At 32.9% G+C, this 22,184-nt stretch overlaps 4 protein-coding genes and 1 pseudogene across 4 annotated transcripts; 3 read left to right on the plus strand and 2 right to left on the minus strand.

Moving 5' to 3' along the window:
- Nucleotides 1–3,728: 3,728 nt before the first annotated feature.
- LOC110667431 (F-box/kelch-repeat protein At3g24760-like) lies at nt 3,729–5,217 on the plus strand (annotated as a pseudogene).
- Nucleotides 5,218–10,357: 5,140 nt separating this feature from the next.
- On the plus strand, nt 10,358–11,529 carry LOC131169313 (uncharacterized). The gene is made up of 3 exons (XM_058128521.1): nt 10,358–10,732; nt 10,825–11,347; nt 11,441–11,529. Exons 1-3 carry the CDS (start codon nt 10,358–10,360, stop codon nt 11,527–11,529), a joined length of 987 nt encoding a protein of 328 aa, XP_057984504.1.
- A 79-nt stretch (nt 11,530–11,608) lies between these two features.
- Nucleotides 11,609–13,053, plus strand: LOC110640107 (uncharacterized). The gene is made up of 3 exons (XM_058128522.1): nt 11,609–12,251; nt 12,343–12,461; nt 12,607–13,053. The coding sequence occupies exons 1-3, from the start codon at nt 11,609–11,611 to the stop codon at nt 13,051–13,053; spliced, it is 1,209 nt and encodes a 402-aa protein (XP_057984505.1).
- A 4,568-nt stretch (nt 13,054–17,621) lies between these two features.
- Nucleotides 17,622–19,642, minus strand: LOC131169314 (uncharacterized). Its single transcript, XM_058128524.1, has 4 exons — nt 19,288–19,642; nt 18,842–19,018; nt 18,637–18,743; nt 17,622–17,846 (listed from the first exon to the last, which is right to left on the minus strand). Exons 1-4 carry the CDS (start codon nt 19,640–19,642, stop codon nt 17,622–17,624), a joined length of 864 nt encoding a protein of 287 aa, XP_057984507.1.
- Nucleotides 19,643–19,764: 122 nt separating this feature from the next.
- LOC131169315 (uncharacterized) lies at nt 19,765–20,253 on the minus strand. Its single transcript, XM_058128525.1, has one exon. It carries the CDS (start codon nt 20,251–20,253, stop codon nt 19,765–19,767), a length of 489 nt encoding a protein of 162 aa, XP_057984508.1.
- Nucleotides 20,254–22,184: the final 1,931 nt, after the last annotated feature.

A 22,184-nucleotide genomic window follows, 5' to 3' on the forward strand; every position in this document is an offset into this window, starting at 1 on the left:
TGGTCAGAATTCTCCAATTCCAACTCTATTTGCCTTCCTTTGCCTCCTTCTTGAACGAACTGTTGTTCAAGAAATGTAGCATCTCTACTCACCACAACCTTTTGTGATGTAGGCAAATAAAAATAATATCCAAAACTATCTTTTGGATATCCAACAACTCAACCTTTTTCTGATCTGGTTTTTAATTTATCAGTGTTCAGCTTTTTTATATAAGCTGGACAACCCCAAATCTTAACATGCTTAAGACTTGGTTTTCTTCCATGCTATATCTCATAAGGTGTGGAAGAAACTGATTTTGATGGAATCCTATTCAGAATATACAAAGCTGATTCTAATGCAAATCCCCAAAAGGAGATTGGCATATTAGTATAGCTCATCATACTATATACCATATCCAATAGGGTACGATTTCTCCTTTCAGATACACCATTCAGCTGTGGCATTCCTGGAGGAGTTAGCTGGGAAATAATGCCATGTTCTCTTAAGTATTCATCAAATTCAGTACTCAAATATTCACCTCCACGATCTGATCGAAGAGCTTTAATACTCTTTCCTATTTGATTTTCTACTTCAGATTTAAATTCTTTGAACTTTTCAAATGATTCATGTTTGTATTTCATCAAATACAAATACCCAAACCTTGATTTATCATCAGTAAAGGTAATAAAATAATGAAAACCGCCTCTAGCCATTTCCTTAAATAGACCACATACATCACTATGTATTAGCTCCAAAACATTTTCAACCCTTAATCCTTGTCCAACAAAGGGTGATCTAGTCATTTTACCCTGAAAGCAAGATTCACAAGTTGGAGTAGGCTCAGAGCCCAATGAGGATAGAATCCTCATTTTCTCTAATTTTGTAATCCTATCTTCTGCAACATGACATAACCTTAAGTGCCAAATATATTTTGAACTTGAGTTGGTTTTCACCATGGCATTGCATTCATTTAGATCACTTGCATTCATTTTGTGTTTGTCATTATTATTCAAATAATAAAGACCATCATTCATATAACTCGAACCAACATATTTATTTCCAAAATAAATATGACAAATATCATCTATGAACTGAAATTCATAGCCATTTCTAGTCAAACTAGATATAGAAATGATGTTCTTAAAAGTATCAGGTACATATAAAATATTATCCAAACACAAAATATGTCCAGACATGTAAAAAGATTAAGATCATATGGCTAAAGCTTCAACAGTTGAGCCATTGCCAATCCGGAGTCTAACATCTCGAGAATGCAAGCTGCCACTATTTGCTAGTTCCTGCATATCATTAGAAATGTGAGAACTGGCACCAGTATCTAAAACCCAAGCTGTAGATGAACTATGAGTATCATAAGAATTTAAATAACAAGATAAGGACATACCTTCTGAAGGTTTATCCTTCTTGTCCTTTAGAGAAGCAAAATACTCTAGGCAGTTCCTTTTCCGGTGCCCATCCTTCTGGCAGTGGAAACACTTTTCTTTGCCTCCATCAGTTTTAGTCTTCCCTTTCTGTTTAGCTATTTTCTTAGAAGGACCAGGAATTTGAGGTTCCTTTTTCTTATTGCCCTTCTTCTTGTTGGACTTTCCAGTAGAAGAAGATGCAATCAAAGCTACTTCTTTTCCTTTATTGCCAGGCATATTCTTTTGGGCAATAACCAGCATGTTGAGTAAACCAGCTAAAGTGCATTCCTGTTTAGTCATATGAAAATTTGTCACAAAATTCCCAAAAGACTCAGAAAGGGACTGAAGGATCAAATCCATCTGTAGTTGGAAATTCATGTTGAAGTCAAGATGTTCCAGCTACTCTATCAGCCGAATCATCTTGTGGACATGATCCCCAACATTCTGTCCCTTAGACATCCTCATGCGGAACAGCTGTCTAGATATCTCATACCTAGCATTCCTGCTATGCTCACCATACAACTCTTGTAGGTGAAGGAGGATCTCACTCGCACTCTGCATGTTCTCATACTGCTTATGTAACTCATTACTCATGGAAGTAAGCATGTAACACTTAGCTCTCATATCATGCTCCTTCCACTTATCCAAAGTTTCATGTTCCTCTTGAGTGGCCTCTGGAGGTAAAGGACCAGGAACATTTGAATCTAGAACATATCCTATATATTCAAGGTTCAGGACAAGTTTTAAATTTCTTAGCCAATCAGACAGATTAGGTCCTGTCAACCTATTGCGATCAAGTATGCTTGCAAGGATATTAGATGGTGGTGGTTGTTCTGTGCTCATTATTATCAGAAAATTAACTGCAGAAAATAACCAGATTAATTAGTAAATGTATCATGTAATTTACCAAAATGATTATGGTCTTTTAATCAAATTAGTCCTCCCACTAACTTAGCGAATCCTACACTTCCAAAGTAGAAAACGGAAATCTTGGTTGAATGGATTTCTAGTGGGTGATTGAATTCTTATAATTCTATTGATCATCCTCAGGTACATCCATTATTGGAATTACAATAAACTATAAGTGAGCAACTCCTTGCCCATCACATGAGTGTGAGGTTCAATCTTTTATCTAGCCCCTAATGCTCAAAATCTCAGGTACATCCATTATTGACTTATCTTGCATTAGTTAAGTTGATCCCATTGAGCCAGTAATTATGCAAATAATTTTAATGTCCTCAGGTACATCCAATATTAGCCACCAAACCATTTACATATTTACAACATCTCATGCTTAACAATTATTCTTAAGAATATCTCTTAAATTAATTGCATCTTATGCAATTATTTAAAATTTTTTAAAATAATTGCCCCAATGGAGGGTCCATGTTATAATTACTTTAATTATAGCATTTCCAACTTAATCATTTATTTGGAAGATTTTATAGTCATCCTAATTACTATTAAGGTCTCACTTTGCACATTATCCATTTCGCATGCATATATTATACATTAAATAATATATTTTTTAAAATATAGAAACCAAATGATTAGTTTTGTTAAAATATAATAATAAATAATAATTTTTTCTTAATAATGATAATGGGTGTTTGACATGATATTAACAAGAATAATTATTATCTTATAACTTTTAATCTCTTGTTAATGTTATTTGGATAATTATAGAGATCAAGTTAATTTTTCATATTATTAATATTTATGTCCTTGATTTCTAATATATATATATATATATATATAACACGTTGAATAATTAGGGATCAGGTTTTTACAGGTACTTGATTCAACCGAACCCAAATAGAATGAATTTGGGTATTATATAATTAGGTTCGAGACGGGTTTGAATTTAAAAAATAATACCCGTAGGGTTCAAGTTTTATATGTTGGGTATCTGTTACCCAAACTTGTTTACATAAATACTTAATTAAATATAAAATATATATTTTTATAATAATATTTATAAATTTTTATATTTTTTATTTTATATAAAATAGAATTTAACTATTTTATAAAATTATTAAATTTTTAAAATATAAATTATTAATTAAAATAATTTTTTATATAAAATATTAATTAAAATATATAAAATTAAATAAGTTCAAGTTTTTTTTGTGTAATAATAATTAAATTTAAGTAATTAAGAATAAATTTTAAATAACTTTAAAATGAGTTAAGATTTTAATAATATTAATTAAATTTAAATTTGGATAAGATAGTTTTAATAGGTAGGTTCCTAGTTGCCATCCCTGCCAATGATATCATAAGGTTAGGATAGTCAAATAAAACAGTAATGACTAAGGAGTATAGAAATGTGCCCAAAGGTTCATTGGAGTCCATCAAACTAAAAGCAAGTAAATTCCCTGATGGATGGGAGGACCAGTTATGATCGACATTTGCCCTATTTTCTTCGATTCATCAGCTTTTGCAGATACGTTTCCAACAACCTCTCCAGCGTCCATTTCTTCTCACTGTGTGTGTCTCTCTCTGTGCTTCTAGGTAACTTCAAATCAGTACAATGTCCGAACCGTTTAGCTCCATAAGCTGCAACCTCACATTACTAATTCTCTCCCACGTCCCTATCCCCTCCCTCCTCCGCGCCTTCTCCTTTGGCAAGCTCTGGCATTCCCTCATCTCCACCCTACTTTCCATTCCCTCCCCCACCACCACCTGCCTTGGTTCTTCCTCCACGGTCTCCACAACACCTCCTCCAAGAACAACCAGTACTTCGCTTTTGACCCTTCCTCCAACTCCTGGTTTCGTCTCCCTTCTTTTCCCTTCCCTTCCCATGACTTCGTTGGCTCCAATGGATTCCTCTTTTCTACTGCTCCTTCTTTCTCCTTTTCCACTGTCCTCTCCGCTTCGCTTTTCCAGGATCAATCCGCTTATTGGCGTTTTATTTGACCCAAAAACTTCTCAATCTCACATTTCTATGCTTCAATTTATAGTTGTTGGTGGTGTTCGATTCATTGGTAATTTGGTTGATATCGAGGACAGATTGGCTGTTGACATTTATGACCCTTGTTGCGATTCTTGGGATCTCTGCTCCCCTTTACCCGCCAATTTTCGCCCTGGTAATTCATCTCAGACTTTATCCTCTGCCATGTTCAAAGGTAGATTCTTTGTGTTTGAGATATGCACTTTCTTTGTTTCTTTTTTCGATTTGGGTAAGCATGTTTGGAGCCAAGTACAGACATTAAGGCCACCTGGTTTGCTTTTTGCATTCCTGATTGCTTGTCAAGAAATGCTTGTTTTGGCTGGTATGTGTAATGGGCCACGAGAAGGCCATCTTTCAATTTGTGGAGGATTGATGAGAAAAGCATGGAGTTCAGTGAAATTGCTATTATGCCTCAGGATTTGCTCTATGGGTTGGTTGATAGCAAGGAGGAAGATAAGTTTGCCAGCTTGAAATGCGTTGGGATGGGGAATCTTATTTATGTGTATAATGAAGAGTATCACAAGATGTACCCTGCTTGCATTTGTGAGATAATTAGCGAGTCTGGTAATTGTAGCTGGAGGAAAGTGCCCCCGTTGCCCTCACCTTTTAATAAATTTCACAAGGTTATTAGCTTTTGTTCCACGGTTATGCCACATAATATTTTTCTGGGTGAAGAGGAAGAAATTGGACTAGTAGAGCCTATGTCTGATTGAATAGCTTGTCTACTTGGTACGCCTGGATCCTGTAATGTAATTCTTTAATTTTTCAATGCTTGTTTCATTGTCTTGGCCCATTTCCTTTATTTATACCCTTATATTGTTTTAAGCAAATGGTATTTTTATGAATTATAAATTTTATTGACTAGGTTGCGGTAATTAAATCTAATTTAGAGGTGCTTGTTTTAAGAATCCCCACACACCCTTACCAAATAGCTGTTCTTCTTAGGTATCAGTTTTTCTGCTTAAGATACTTATTTTACCATGTTCATCGTGCAGCTTGATCAAGGATGAATTTGACTTTATCTTATCCCATTTATGGAATGTCATACATGCAGGAACATTAAATGTAGTGTAATTAAATGAAGTCAGAGATTTTGCTTCTAGAGATATGTAGGTTTGGGTGTTTTACAAATTATAAGCAGGAAAATGTTTTCTTAGGCTGTTTTTGCTGCACCTTCCTTCATTTCCATTAGTTTTTAATGGAAAGGCTTGAATTCACCACTAACTGTCCTAGTTAATCAAACTATTAATCTTTGCTTTTGATTTTTATTTTTTGTTTCCTAAAAGGTTTGTCTATTGATTCCATGGGTTTAATATGCTGCTGGCCTGCTGCTAAAGCATAAGCATTTCTAAAAATTGTTTCATATTTTGGAGCAATTTCCAAGTTCCCAGTTGCTAATGTTTGTTGGCTTGAAAATCTGGTTCTATGATTAAGTTTTACATGAGACTTTTTTTTATCAAAATCTACCTTTTCTACTTTCCAAGTAGTTGCTGATGTCTGAATATATTTTCTGTTCTGGGGACTTGCAAATAATTTTGGAGATTTAGACTTGTGTGGTCTCACAAATTTTTTTTTTTTCCCACTCATGACTTGCAAGCCTCATTTGGCAATAACAAGATACCCATTTAACTATTTCTTTAATTAGTGGTGTCATCGAGTGGGGTTACTATTAGTAGTATGCCCTAGAGCATATCATTTAGTATGTATCTAGTACATATTTTATTAATAAAAGATAATTTCACTTTTCCGTTTACATAATGCATTTATGTGTAATAGAAAAGGTCCATTGATATTTTGTTAGAAATTCTATTCTTAAGTTGTTAAGAATATGAGTGACAATATTTCTAGCACAAAGTATCATAAATTGGTTTACAATCGAGGATACTTCACACAGGACATGACTTATCCAGAAAGATTGTAATCATGTTTGTTCCCAAAGTATTTATATGAGATATAAATAAGATAGAGTGGCGAGTCTCATGCCACATAACAAATATGATAGGCACTTATACATGATAAGTAGGCCGAATTAGTAACACATATGACAAGCACATGGAGTTTACTCTTGTCAATGCATTGTCATATGTCATATTAGTGGATATAATCTTTAAACCTGAGATAACACAATTATCTTGTATATAGGTTGTTTGAGTTTGATACTGCTTTCATACTTGTACTGTGTATACCTATATGGGCATGTGTTGGCTCCTACTAGTTATATATGGAGATAGTTGTTGATCAAGATGGAATCTGTTCCCTAAGTAAATAGGAATAAAATCCTATGTTCATTTAATTGTTCTTGATATTTCAAGTTCCTGGCCAGGATAGACAGATTTAGTCAGAAAAGAGTTTCTGATAAGAAAATCTAATTAATCAAAATCAAGAACTGGAATTAAAAGAGAACATAATGTTTATAGCAAATGGGGTTTGACATTAACCAGGACTCCAGCTCGAATTAGGATTTTGTAACAGAGAGATTCTAGTGCATGGTAACATATGATTATAGGTTCATTAAAGGTATTCCTTGTTAATGATTGGGTGGCCATGGCACGCTATGCTAGGTGTCAACCATGGTCTATGAGATGTTTAAAAAGATTTAGAGAAATCATTTATGGTAAGAAATATTTCTGATGATGTTAAGAGTTAATATCATATCTCATTGCCAATTACTGATGAGCCTAGTGAGTCATACACATACACAAGATAATCACCAAGTAAAATGTGATTTAATTGATTAATTATAGAGTTTAATTAATTAATTAAATAGGTTTGGTTTGCAATGAGATTACAAAGTCCCTAGCATGACTTGAAATCAAATCTAGGTTATTGGATGTATAGTATAAGTTAAATTTATATTTAAAGTGTTTAAATATGAATTTAATTGTGAGAAATTAATTAATAGAGATTAATTAATTTATATTTGATATAAATTGATTAAAAGAGAAGAAATAATGATTTTGGGTTGAGAACTCAAAATTACAACATAAGGGTAATTTGATTATTTCACATGGTGACTTGTGGCACCATGAGATGGTGACACGTGGCACTATATAAGCTTGTCATTTGTCTTCTATCATGTAAGATGATCAAAGTCAAGAATAAGTCTAGCTTTGACAATTGGCTTACTGTGATTAAGTCAATTGAAAAATAAGATGCAATGTGGTGGTGACATGTAGCAAAGGGTTTAAGTGATTATTTGACGTAATTATAAAAGGGAAAGAAAGAAGAATTAAAAGATAACATTCTCTCTTCCTCAAAGGTGGCGGCACACTTTTCTCTCCCTCTTCTCTTCTTGCTTTCTCATCAATTCAAAGAGAATCACTCCATTTCCTTTGAATTAAAATTGCTAGAAATTGTTTATAGTGTCCTATACACACATACAACCTCTCTAAAGGCAAAAACCCAAATTATAATTGGTTGGCAAGGCTTGAAAAGCTAATTTGGGGGCTGCCCATTGGAGATCTTGGTGTGGACAAGCTAGAGGGACAACACTTGGGGTCCTAACTGCTTCCTAAAGGTGCCAATTGCATCCATAGTGCATCAAAGAGGTTAATGCTCAAACTTCTTTTTAAACTAGGGTTTAAATGAATTAATTTGTTAATTCACAATCTTGAATAGCAAACATAGATCCTAATACATATTAAAAGTGTTTTAATATGCAATTGAGCATTGAAATTAATTAGGCACATAAGAGATGTGGCATGATGTATGTAACCCTAAAAGAAAATTTTTGAAATTCAATGCTCCTATGAACCAATCACCATGCTTCTGCTCCTTCAGTTACTGACACTAGAATGCTTTGGAGCAAACAAGTTTTTGCTAAATGCAAATTGAAGTGTGCAACTGATGGCCTTGATTGTAGCTTTCACTATCACCAAGGCAATCTAAGGCTAATAGTATTTGCTAGAATTATGATTCAAAATCCTAGTGAGATTTGGAGAGATCTTTTTTGAATTTGAGTGGGAGAAATATTTCTCAATAAGATAGAGGAATATTTCCTATATAAACTAAAACTCTTATTGTAGTATTATTATGGGATTTCTAATCAGATTAGGATTAAGAGAATTAATACTCTAAATAAAAGAATGGTGAAAAAGGTTATTTTGCTTTCAGCTCAGGGAATGAGGCTGTTACCCATTATAGAGAGGGGTTTTGCCAATTGCTGAGAATTTGGCTCTGCCCATTGATGAGGTATACCTGCCCATTGTGGTGGAGGGAGGCTTCGGCCTAAGTTAGAGAAAGAACATAGAATTCAAGAGGAAGGGATTCTTATGCATTGGTGAGATGGCTCTTACCTTTATAGCTGAAGACACCCTTTGTAGTAGAGTGTTGTAATAGTAAATATATTGGGTTATGTCTAGAGGAAACCAGTGTTATCAAAGGCGAGCGAGGCGCCCAGGCGAGACTCCCAGGCGAGGCAAGGCTCTGTCGCCTCGACTGGAACGCCTGGCTCGACTTGCAGGAGGCGACGCCTCCGGCCGGAGAGGCGAGAGATGACGCAGGCGAGAGGCGACGCCTCTTCACAGCAACGGTAAGTGTTTTTTTTTTTTTTTTTTTTAAAAAAAATTAGAAAGTCAATAAACCTATCTGCTTACCTGATGCAGCGCAGAGACACTTTTCTCCTCAATCTCACGAACGCTTTTCTCCTCAACTGCTCAACCTCGACTTCACGACGACAACAGGTACGCTCTCTCTCTCTCTCTCTTCTTCTTCTTCTTCTTTCTTCTTCTCCCGCTTCGATCTCTCTCTCTCTTACGTCCCTTTCTTTTTTTTTTTTCTCCCTCTCCAGTCTCCACCTCTGTTCGATCTCTCTCTCAGATCTTTTTTTTTTTTTTCTTTCCTGCGCTGCTTGCCGCTGCTTCGATCTCTCTCACGTCCCTTTTTCTTTTTTTTTTTTCTCTCCCTCTCCACTTTTCTCTACTGCTGCTCTCCTCTGTTGATCTCACGTCCCTTTCCTGTCCCTTTCCTGCTGCTCTGTTTTTTATTTTTTCTTTTTTTTCTTTTTTTTTCTCTCCTCTCCTTCTTTCAGCAGTCCCTTTTTATTATTATTTTTTCCTTCTCCTCCTTTTAATTAATTAGTTATTATTAATTATTTATTTATTTGTTAATTTAATTATTTTATTTTTGTTAATTAATTATTTAAATTTTATGGGTATTGGTAAATTGATTATTTTAATTTGTATTCTTGTTTAATTAGTTGATTAATTAATATGGGTATTATTGATTTGTTGGTATATAGTTTAATTTTTATTTGTTATTCTTGTTAATTTGATTAGTTTTACTTTTTACCTTGTTAATTAGACATTATTTATTAATTAATTATTTATTTTATATAGGTATTATTAATTTATTGTTAATTTAATTTTTTATCTTCTTATTATTGTTAATTAATTGTTTAATTTATATGGGTATTGTTAATTTATTATTAATTAGTTTACCTTTTACTTGTTATTATTGTTAATTAGTTTTAATTTGATTAATTTTACTTTTTTCTTGTTAATTAGATATTAAATGTTTATTTTATATGGGTATTATTAATTTATTGTTAATTTGATTATTTTTCTTTTTGTTCTTAGTAAGTAATTGTGTAATTTATATGGACATTATTACTTTGTTGTTAATTAGTTTACTTTTTACTTCTTATTATTGTTAATTAGTTGTTAGATTAATTAGTTTTACTTTTGTCTTGTTAGTTAATTAGACATTAGTTGTTTATTTTATATGGTATTATTAATTTATTATTAATTTGATGATTTTACTTTTTGTTCTTATTAATTAATTGTTTAATTTATATAGGCATTGTTAATTTATGATTTTACTTTTTGTTCTTATTAATTAATTGTTTAATTTATATGGGCATTGTTAATTTGTTGTTAATTAGTTTACTGTTTTACTTTTTACTTATTATTCTTGTTAATTACTTATTTAATTTATATTGGATATTGATAATTTGTTGTTAATTAATTTATTTTTTATTCTTGTTAATTTTTTTGTTAGATTATAAATGGGTGATAAGAATAATACATCTAGATCTTCTGCTAGTAGTAGAAGAACGGACCCAGGATGGGCACATGTAATTCAAGTTAGTGAAAACAATACCAATGATCTTCAATGCATGTACTGTATGAAAGTTTATAAAGGAGGAATTAATAGAATCAAGCAACATCTTGCTGGAGGTTACGAAAATGTAATTCGGTGTCCAAAATGTCCAGAAGATGTAAGGAATCAAATGCAAGAATTCATTGCTAAAAAAAGAGAGCAAAAATCAATTATGAATATGGAAAGACCACCTGAATTTGATGATGTTGAAGTACTGGGATTAGATGAAAATGAGGAAGAGGAAGAGTTGATGCAAGAAATTGGCAGTGAAAGAAGGCAAGTACTGGAAGTTACAGGTACTAGTGCTTTTAAAAAACCAAAAGTTTTACCACCACAAAGTAGTAGAGGGCCTATTGGTATTATTTTCCCTAGACCTTTGTTTTGGGAAAAAATATGAGGCAAACTACCATTGATGAAAATAGTCCAGCTAAAAAGGAGTTAAGGGAGCGTGCTTGTGTTGCCATAGCACGATGGATGTATGATGTGGGAATAACTTTTAATGTTGTGAATTATGATAGCTTTGGGGAAATGATTCGAGCAATTGGAAATTATGGAAAAGAAATGAAACCTCCAAGTTTTCATGAGGTTAGAGTTCGGTTACTTAACAAAGAAGTGCAAATCATAAATGATCTTCTCGAGTCTCATAAAGAAGAATGGGAAAATTATGGATGTACATTGATGTGTGATGGATGGACGGATAGAAAAGGGAGAACCTTGATTAATTTCTTGGCTAATAGTCCAAAGGGAAGTGTATTTATTAAATCAGTTGATGCAAGTGATGAATCAAAGACAACGGCATTGTTGGCTAGTTTGATTGAGAAAGAATTGATGGAAATTGGTCCTGAAAAAGTAGTTCAAGTTGTTACAGATAATGCATCAAATAATGTTGCAGCAGGTAAAATTTTTATTTAATTTTTTATATTACTAAAAAAAATATCATTTTATTTTTATTATTAATGGAATGAATTTTTCTACTTGTTTATGACAGGGAGAATATTGGAAGCAAATTTTTCTCATCTATCTTTGGACTCCATGTGCAGCTCATTGTATAGATTTGATGTTGGAGGATATCTTTAAGATCCGTGTTTTCAAAGAAACATTCCGCAAAGTTGTTGAGCTTACTGGTTTCACATATGGCTCTTCAGGAGTTCTAAATATGTTGCGGAAGTTTACTAATGGAGTAGAATTGCTAAGGCTAGGGCAAACTAGATTTGCTACTGCTTTTATTACACTGGGAAGGATTCATCTTCAGAAAGCCAACATTAGAAAAATGTTTACTTCGGAAAGTTGGACAACTAGTAAATGGGCTAAAGAGGTGAAATGCAAAAAGTGTGAAAGGACGGTTTTGAGTCCTGCCTTCTGGAATCATGTTGTTTATGCTCTTAAGGTTTCCGGTCTTCTTGTTCGTGTGCTTCGACTTGTTGATAATGAAAAAAAGCCAGCTATGGGATATATTTATGAAGCCATGGATAGGGCTAAAGAAGCCATTGCCAACTCACTCAATGGCAATGAAGAGAAATACAAGAGCAATTTTGAGATTATTGATGCGAGATGGTCACTTCAATTGCATCGTCCTTTGCATGCTGCTGGATACTTTTTGAATCCTGAATTTTTTTATCCAAATAAGATGAGAATTGAATCTGATGAAGAGGTCAATACAGGATTGCTTTCATGTATTCATAAAATGGAAAAAAATTCAGCAAAAGTTGATATGATTCTTGATGAAATTGAGAAATACAAGGCAGTGAGGACCTTTGGTTTTCCTTCAGCTATTAGAGGAAGAACAACCAAATCTCTAGGTTATTAATTTAATTCTTATTAATTTTTCATTTTGCTCATTTATTAATTTATATCATGAATTTAACAATCATTGGTTCTATATTTTAATAGCTGCTTGGTGGAAAACATATGGTTCTTCAACTCCAAACCTACAAAAGTTTGCTATAAAGGTTCTGAGTCTCACATGTAGTGCAAGTGGTTGTGAAAGAAATTGGAGTGTATTTGAGCATGTAAGTAATATATATATATATATATATATATATATATATATATATATATATATATATATATATATATATATCTTAATTTGTAATTTTATCTTGAGCCTTTTGAGTTTGAAGTTTAACTTATTTGTTACTGTAAAATAAATGACAGCTTCATAGTAAGAAAAGAAATCGGCTATTTCAAGAACGCTTGGACAATTTGGTATATGTGAAGTACAATAGAGCGTTGCTACGCCGACACACTTTTGGGGATATCACAACACCTATTGATTTGGCAAATATTGATGAGAGTAATGAATGGTTGCTTGGTGAATTAGAAAAAGGTGATGGGGATGATGATGATGATGATTCTCTTGTTTTCATGAATGACGTATTGACCTGGGGTGATGTTGGTAGAGCAGCTGGAGTTTCTGAATCTCGTTATGAATCGAGATCGGCTGCAAGATCAACACCCCCAGTTGAAACTCCATCATTTCGAAGGCCTCGTGCAATGAGAGGTGCATCCTCTTCGCAAGTTGATGATGATGAAGAGGAGGAAGAATTTGTGATGGCCGTTGTTGAAAATGAAGATGATTTTGGAAATCTTGATGATGAGTAGTTTTAGTTATAAGTTTTTTATGTACTTATTGCATTTTGTTTATTATGACTTACAACTTATTTTTATGTATTAAAGTCTGAACTTCTATAATTTATATTTTCTATTATGTGACTTATTTCTAATTTTTTATTTATTATGTATAATTTTATAGCGTCACTTTTATCATATACATCTGCTGAAAATTCAGGTATGAACTATTTCTTTTTTTAACATCTCTTATTATTATGTGTGCTTTAACTTATGCTATATATTTTAATTTTACAGTCTCATACTTTCATTTGTATCTTATACTTACGTTGGAAATACAGGTATGCACTATTTTCAATTTCTCTTATTTTAGATATAAACATAGTGTAAATCATATTTTTTTTCTTTTTAATATTTTTTTTACTTATCAACTATTTAAAAGTATATATATATATATATATATATATATATATATATATATATATATATATATATATATATAATTTAAACAATTAAGGTTATGGCGCCTTGCTTCAAAAAGGCCCTCGCCTCACCTCTCGCCTCTCGCCTAAGGCCATGGAATACTCTATCGCCTTAGTGTCGCCTTTCGCCTTGATAACACTGGAGGAAACTAAGAGAGACTAACTAATATATTTACTATAAGCGGATTGATATAATATGGGTTCTCTTGGGTATAACTGGGTTTATGGGTAGTATAGTTTTGAGCTTGTAATGATGATTTATTATTGATGATAGTGGAAGGTGACATGCCCATAGATATAGCCCTATGTTGAGAGGGTGAACCACGTAAATATTATTGTTTTTTGTGTTTACTTTATTTCTTTATAGTTTACACGCTTTCGCGGTGCACAACAAACTGATATCAAAGCATGGGGATGATCTTGGTAAGTTTGGTTAAAGGTGGAGCTGCTGCTACATGTAGAAAGTGGCACAGGCAACAATGGTGATGGTGGAGAGTTGAATTTAAGGTAGAGCTCTTGATGCAAAATCAAGAAAGTTGATGACGGAAACATTTTTTTGAAGAAAGAAGCAGGTTACACTCAAGATAAAGATTGAAGAGATTGATGATTTGAAGGGTTCAAGCTCAAGCATGGAGATGTGATGATTGAAGGCACTCAAGAATTAGAGGTATGCAATGGTTTATGAATTTTGAATCAAGGTGGAGATTGTTAGAATTATGACTTAAAATTCTAGTGGGATTTGGAAAAACCTTTTCCTAATTTGAGTGGGAGAAATATTCCTCGATAGGATAGAGGAATATTTCCTATATAAATTAGAACTCTTATTTTAGTATTATTCCTAAATTGAGTGGGATTTCTAATCAAATTAAAATTGAGGAAATTAACAATATAAATAAGAGAATGATGGAAAATATTATTTAACTTTTAGCTCATAGAGTGAGGCTGTCACCCATTGTAGAGAGGGGCTTTGTTAAGTGCTAAATATTTGGCTCTGCCCATTGATGAGGTGCCCATTGAAGTGGAGAGAGGCTTTGGCCTAAGTTGGAGAAATGACATATAATTCAAGAGAAATAAATTCTTGTCTATTGGTGAGAGGGCTCTTGCTCATATAGTTGAAGATACTCTTTGTAGTGTAGTGTTGTAATAGTAAATATATTGGGTTATATCTAGAGAAGACTGAGAGAGACTAACTAATATATTTATTATAAGCGGTTTGATATAATATGGGTTCTCTTGGGTGTAATTGAGTTAATGGGTAGTATAGTTTTGAGCTTGTAATGATGATTTATTATTGATGATAATGGAAGATGACATGTCCATGGATGTAGCCCTATATTGAGAGGGTGAACTATGCAAATATTATTATTTTTTGTGTTTGCTTTATTTCTTTTTAATTTACACACTTCCGTGATGCACAACAGTATTATATTAATCAGTACATGTCTTTAGAAAAAAGGGAAGTGACTATAACTACTAAAGCTTATATTGGTTTTAATTGAATGACTGAATGTTGTAAAGCACTGTAATTGGATTTTGATGAACAACCATTAGAAAACTTCCAAGTGGTGGTTTTGATAATCTGATTTCATTTCCTGCCTCCTGGACCCCAGAGAAATCTTAGTTATTTTGGACCATACAAGTTTTTTCCTTGAATTGAGCTTCAAGCTTCCTTAATTAATCTCCCTGCATGTATTATTTTATGTTGATTCTTAACAATTTTTTAATTTTCTTTATAGTATTATATTCTCAATTTTGTTGCTTGCATTGGAATTGTGATTGCAAATTGGAGTTTGTAATGTTCGCAAATAGCTACTTCAGTCAGATTGTCTCAGTTACCTATTTGTGGGCCTTATATGGTGATCCAGAAATTAACCACCTGTTATTGCTTTTTTAAATCAAACTTTAGGTGTTTAAATATCTATCGTAGATGAAGCTGGCAAAATTTTTTTCTAAACTTGCTGATGTCAACAACATAGATGGTGAAAGGGCTTTGCTTACAACCAATCTGTTGTAAGTTGAGATCTCCTATTGTGTTTCAGGGCGATTTGTTGTCAATATTTATCTTTATCACCAAGCCTTATGAAACCTGGCAATGTAGAACCAAGGAAAAAGAAAACAAATAGAAGAGAACTAATCTTTTGACAGCTCAATATTCTTATTCAATTCATTATGATAATCTAATGACTAGGTTTCTTTCCCTGATCACTATTATTTTCATATGGTGGGGGAAAACAACTCAACCTCAAGTTTTGATGTGTCTAAGCTTGAATTTCATTGAATAAGTAGTTCGACTCTCCTAACACTTTCTCCTCTATGCTTGTGAAGGAATTGATGTTATTGGCATTTGATAATTCTCTTTGCATTGACATTTTTTATGCTTAGAGGAATTTACCCTATATTATATCAGATTTTATTTTAGAGTTCCCTCGCGTGTCTACACACACACACACACACACAAAAGCACATGCCCTAAACCTGGCTAGGGGATGATTCAGGCCTTGAACCAGACTGAACCAACCAGGGTTAAACCTGGAGCCAGTCTGATTCAATGGTTCATTTCATTAACCAAAACTGGACCAGCTATAGGGGGCCAGTTTTAGTCCCCCTCTCTCTAAGCCCTTTCGACTTGGTGCAAACTAGATTTGACAAAAAAAGCAACGAATTTAGAGGGCACCGCATAGATCAAACTATTTTCAAACTGTAATTGAAACCATAAATAACTAGAACCGAAATTAAACTGGATCAGAATCAGCTGGAATGTGGCCAACTGGTCTAGTTGCAGTTCATCCCTTGGCTAGGCCCTGAACCACTGGTTACAGTCTGGAACCAACGAGGATTGGACGGGTGGCTAGGTCTGACATGCACGCGCATACAATTGAAGGTGTTTTTGTAACAGTTTTTTGTACATCAACATGTGCTTTCACTTGTGGATGTGTGTGCTTGCGTTACTCTTTAAGTGTGGAAGCTTTTCTTTCTTCTTGTTCTCCAGTACTTGTTTGTTTCCATTCAACTTCTTTGCTTATTGGATGTGAAAATTTCTGCTCACATTGCCTCAAGCACCCGCTGACTTGTTCTTGCTTTAATTATCATGTTACATTTGCAAACTGCAGGAAAATATTAACAGCATTGAAATACTAAGTGCTTAGCTTTTATATTAAAATTTTCTTTTTCTTTTTCTTTTTCTTTTATCACATGGGCATTTCATATGAAGACAAACCATTACTAATGTATTAGTATTCTATGCTAATTATTCTAGTTAGCAACTTTCAACTGTCTTAACTTCTAAGGAATGTTTCCAAAAGTAACTTCTAGTTCTCCACAATGCATTTGACAGCAATGCTGATAGTTGATGATAGGCACGTCCAAGGCTCAAATACGCAAATTTTAACATTATTTTAGAAAAAGCATGTAAATACTGCTGGAGTAAGTTTTTGATCTGCCATGGCTTGCCTACCATTAAGAGAAGGTCAGATGTTTTTATAAAGCAATTCTTGATTCCATGGGAGACACAGGGAATTAAATCAGAGGGGCAGATGTGTTCATGACTCATTTTTCATTGGCTTATCAATCCCTCAAGACCATAGTTATTAAAAGCCCAAGGCTCACCAAGGCGCTAAGGGTCCTTGAGCCAGGCGCAAGGCGCAAAGTGAGGCGTAAAAATAAAAAACAAAATTAAAATTTAAAAAAATATAAATATTCCATCAAATTTTAGCTAGCATAAAACTAAACATAATAATAAGTAATAAATATAAGGTAATAATAATTTTGTAATCCAAATAGAATAAAAATCAACTACTCTATTTTAAAAAACTAATATAAAGTGTTACAATTCTAAACATATTAAAATAATGGACACTAGTCACACTGGTAATCAAAACCAAAGAAAGTAGTTAACTAGTTACAAAATAACTAGTTAATTACTCTTCAATCTATATCACGAGTAGCATTAGTAATGAAAACTAAATTCAAGTACTAATTATTAAATACAAAATAACTAGTTAACTACTTCTTAATCTATTTCAAGTATAGCATTAGTAATCAAAACTAAAGTACTAATTACTAATTGCAAAATAGCTAGTTTACTACTCTTCAATCTATATCAAAAGTAGTATTAAAATCTTATTCATCTTCCCCTTCAGCTTCGTCCTCTTCATACTCATCTTCTTCAAAATCAATATCTTCATCTTCTTTACAAGATCTCTCTCCTTTAAGTAAAGGAGTATCAGCTCTAGATGGTGGCTTTCCTTTATGCTTTGACATAGATCTTGAAGCAATTGTAGATGCTATATATATATTTTTTTTCCCCAGATCTAGTGTTGTAGGCATCCTCTGCAACTCCAATAGCTTCAACAACCACATTCCAGGTCAAATTGTCACCCTTAAACACAAGTTCATCATTTTCTAACTCTTTCTAACTCAACCATTTATTACTATCATCTATGTCTTTCAATGAAATGGGGTCAAAGTAGCCATGTGCATCATATCGGCACCTTAATGCCCGATTATGCTTCACAAACACCAAAACATTCAATATTTGCTGAGCTAGCCTATTTCTTTTTTTTTACTATGAATCTGTAAAATATAATAATTTTAATAAGTAATTTTTAAAAAAGAATAAATTAAAAGTATAATTGTAAGGAGACATGTTTTATTACTTGCATGCTCAAAGATACTATAATTATGCTCACAACCAAATGCACTACAAGTGAGGCTAAGCACTTTTATTGCAAAATTTCTCAAATCTGAAGTTGAAGCTCCGTGAGCATTCAACCATTAAGCAATTAATAAAATAATGCATATTAATTATGATTAAAAAAAATTGCAAGACAAGATTAAATGCTTATGGTTAAAATTATGTTACCTGGAGATATTGCTGTTCGATTCCTAATTGTTATAGGCATCCCAAATATGCAAGCACTATTTTAATACAAAAGTAGTTGTTTCATGATTTTGTCTTGCTCTTGTTGAGTTGGAATCAACCTTTGTAGAACTGTATATAAACCACTCATAACCTCTTCATCTGTAGCGATCCAAGTATTTAAATAAAAAAAAATTCAGGATTCAAATAATATTCAGCTGCATGCAAAGGTTGGTGGAGTTGGCTTTCCCATCGTTTATCAATGATCTCAAACACCGTATTGTATTTTTCTTCCTTTTCACCAAATGACTTTGCAATTACTTCTTTAGCCCTATCCATAGCCTCATAAATATATCCCAATGCAGGCCTTTTCTCACTATCAACTAATCGAAGCACATGGACTAATGGACCAAATATCTTTAAGATGTATACCATAATAGTCCAAAACTAGGCATCATCACAATACTAGTCACTTTCTTACCAGCTTGCTCTTTTGCCCACTCACTTGTGATCCATTCCTCTAAAGTAAACATCTTTCTCAAATTGGTCTTGTGCTTATGTATGCATTGAAGGGTGAGAAAAGCCATTACAAATCTTGTGACAGCAGGCCTAATTAGTTCTCTTTCACTAGTGAAGTGTTGTAACATGTTCACCACACCTGGATGAATATAAATATAGCCATTCATTGTCACTGCCATTTTAATTGTGTTATAAAATTTTGGCATTTTCCCAATGTCTTCTAGAATCAAATCTAAGCAATGGGCAGCATAAGGTGTCTAGTACAAGTGTGGATGCTTGACTTGTAACAATTTTCTTAAAAACAAAACGAATATGATAACATAAGTTTTTATTTACTACAATCATTAATTAAAATAAAATTTAAATAATTTAATAAAAATTAAAACTAAAAGTTATATGCAAGCACACAGTTGCTAGCATTATTTGTCACCACTTGAACCACATTAGCCTCCCTAACACGCTCCGCAATTCTATCAAGCAGCTCAAACCTCTTCTGACCAGTCTTTGAATACTTTGAACCATCCGCAGACTCAAGGAAAACTGTTACCTTTGGAGAATTCACTACGAAATTAATCAAAATCCTTTGCTTTTTATCTGTCCAACTATTTGCCATTATAGAACAACCATACTTTGCCCATTCTTCTTCATAGGATTTCAATGAATTTTTCACATCAGTAACTTTTTTATTCAATAAGGGAACCCGCAATTCATGGTAACTTGGTGCTTTCAAACCAACACCAAATTGTCTAATAGACTCTAACATCACTTAAAAACTTGGATAATTAGCAACATTGAAAGGAATTGTCGCATCATACATCCATCAAGCTATATCCCTACATTGCCTTTTCTTGCAATTCCTTTGTACATGCCTCATTTGTGGTGGTTTTATTTCAACTTTGCATTTTTCCTATCTTTCTCTGCCCTTTCTGCATTTTGAGCAAAAAATACATCAATAGGACCCTTTGTCCTTGACTTCTTTCTCATATTTGCAACTTTACTACTTCCTTGCTGTGAAACTTCTATGTTTGCACTAATTTCATTTTCGTCTTCATCATCATTCATCCTCTTAACATCTTCAAAATCAGGAAAAGAAGTTTTATCGAAGTCCATAGCTGCAACCTTTTTTAGCATATAGTCTTGTATTTCTTCACGTACATGTGCTGGACACCTTTTACATATGGGGACATTGCGATGTCCCCCAGCCAAATGTTGCTTTGGTCTGTAAATCTCTCCCTTTGTAACTTTATTACAAAAGTTAGAAACAAGATCATTTGTATTTGGTGGCTTGAATAAATGCACATACTTCCAAGCAGGATCTTTTCTATTATTGTCATTTTTATATCTAAGGGCAGCAGAAGATGTTCTGGTGTCCATCTTTTACAACCGAATAAGAAATATCAACTCCCTATATTAATAATATAGCAAGTTTAGCAAAGCAATTTATCACTCACATACAAAGTCACAAACACAAATAATATTTGAAATATTCAAGAAAGAGCATTCAACAAACACCCATTAAACTGTTTTATTTATTTATGTTATTACAACAAATTAATAACTTAATTATCAATATATTACTTATGTTGCAACAAACACCCATTCACTGTTGTTGTGCTGCATTATCAGTAAATAATTTATTTATTGTCATTTTATTTATTTATGTTAATTTTCACTTGTCTTTTTGTCTTTTCACTTATTTATTTATTTATGTTAATTTTATTTATTTATTTATTATAATTTAAGATATTAGAAATTAAGGGTTAGTGAGTTGCATGTGACAGGCAATCAATAAATAGAGAATAACAGGGGAAAAATTAAATAGAGAATTGAAAAACAATAGCAAAAAGAAAGCAGGCAAGTAGCTGGTGTCATCAACTAGCAACTTGTGTCATCAAAAAGCACAAAGCAGCTAGTGTCATCAAATAACAAAAATCAACTCAAAAGAAACAAAAAAAAAAAAAGCAGCAGATGCAACATAGGTGAAACCCTAAATCACTGAAATTTTAGCAGCATAACAGGGGAAAAATTGAAAAAAAAAAAGAGCATGTTGGAAGTAGTCGTGGCCTGAAAACCAACAAGAATGAAGAAAAGAAGAATAAAGAAAGCAGTAGCCATGGCTTGAGAACCAGCAAGAAGGAAGAAAAGAAAATGGAGAAGACGTCGATGATGAGAAAGAAAAAAAGAAAGGAAGGAAGGAACAAGAAATAGAAGAGGAAGTAAAAAATAACGATCCCAAATGCAGAGGTTAGCCAAGTTTCTAGAAACTTGTTTTCTTCTTTTTGACTTATTCTTTTCACTTTTTTTTTTAAACTTCTAAAAGGGACTGTTGTCGTGGTGGAGTGGGGTTATTATAAAAGTCCTCTTCATTAAGTAGGCTGCTTGAGACTGTTGAGGCATGCTTGGATGCCCCTTGAGCTTGGGTGCGCCTAGAGCCTAGGCAGTGCCTTCTCAATGTCGCTCACCTGGACTATTTTAAGGCTCAAGCAGCTGAGCCTTCATTGCCCCGCGCCTAGGGCGCGTCTCAGGCACACCTTTAACAACTGTGCTCAAGACTTATCCTATGCTGGCATCTCTGTAATAACAACTATGATTGGTTAAATTACAATCTAGAACTGTATAATGTGAACTTTCTGATCTTTGACTAAAAAGAAGAATAAATCTAATGCTTATGAACTATACTAAATTTCAGCTTGTCTTGTACCTGAATTGGTTTTAAATGTATTTTGTTGTACACAGCATATCTTGTACTTAGCATTTATCCTTTTACAAATATATTTTTGAGATTGCATCTAAACTTTCATTTATTTTGCGAAAATATTTTATTTAAAATTTTTTTTTATATTTTTTAGCATTTGAAGCATTTAAAGGTTAATAAAAAATATTTTTCTAATTAAAAAAAAATTAATTCATTTTAAAGGAAAATAACTTCTCAAAGAGAATTATTTTTTAAACTTTAACAATCTTATTAAAATGTGAAAATACTTATAAATACGTAATATAAATATATAATATTAGTTTGACATTATAATCAAATAATAAAAATATTCTTAAAAAAATATTTTCTTAAAACATAATTTATATTAAAAATATTTTTTATATATAAATTATTTTTTCATGTGATAAGAAGCCTTAAAAATAAAAAAGTTTGACGTACGCGTCTTAATGCACCTTTTAATTCTGCGTTGTGAAGAAGTTAAAAATCAAAATATACTGAAAATGGCTTTTTCTTGCCGTCAATTGGGCTTTAGTCCTATTTACCGCTCCCCTTTACTAGTCTTTCAGTTACAAGAAGCCAACTGGCCTTC

The sequence above is a fragment of the Hevea brasiliensis genome, chromosome 10 (genome assembly GCF_030052815.1).
Source record: "Hevea brasiliensis isolate MT/VB/25A 57/8 chromosome 10, ASM3005281v1, whole genome shotgun sequence".
Lineage (NCBI taxonomy): Eukaryota > Viridiplantae > Streptophyta > Magnoliopsida > Malpighiales > Euphorbiaceae > Hevea > Hevea brasiliensis.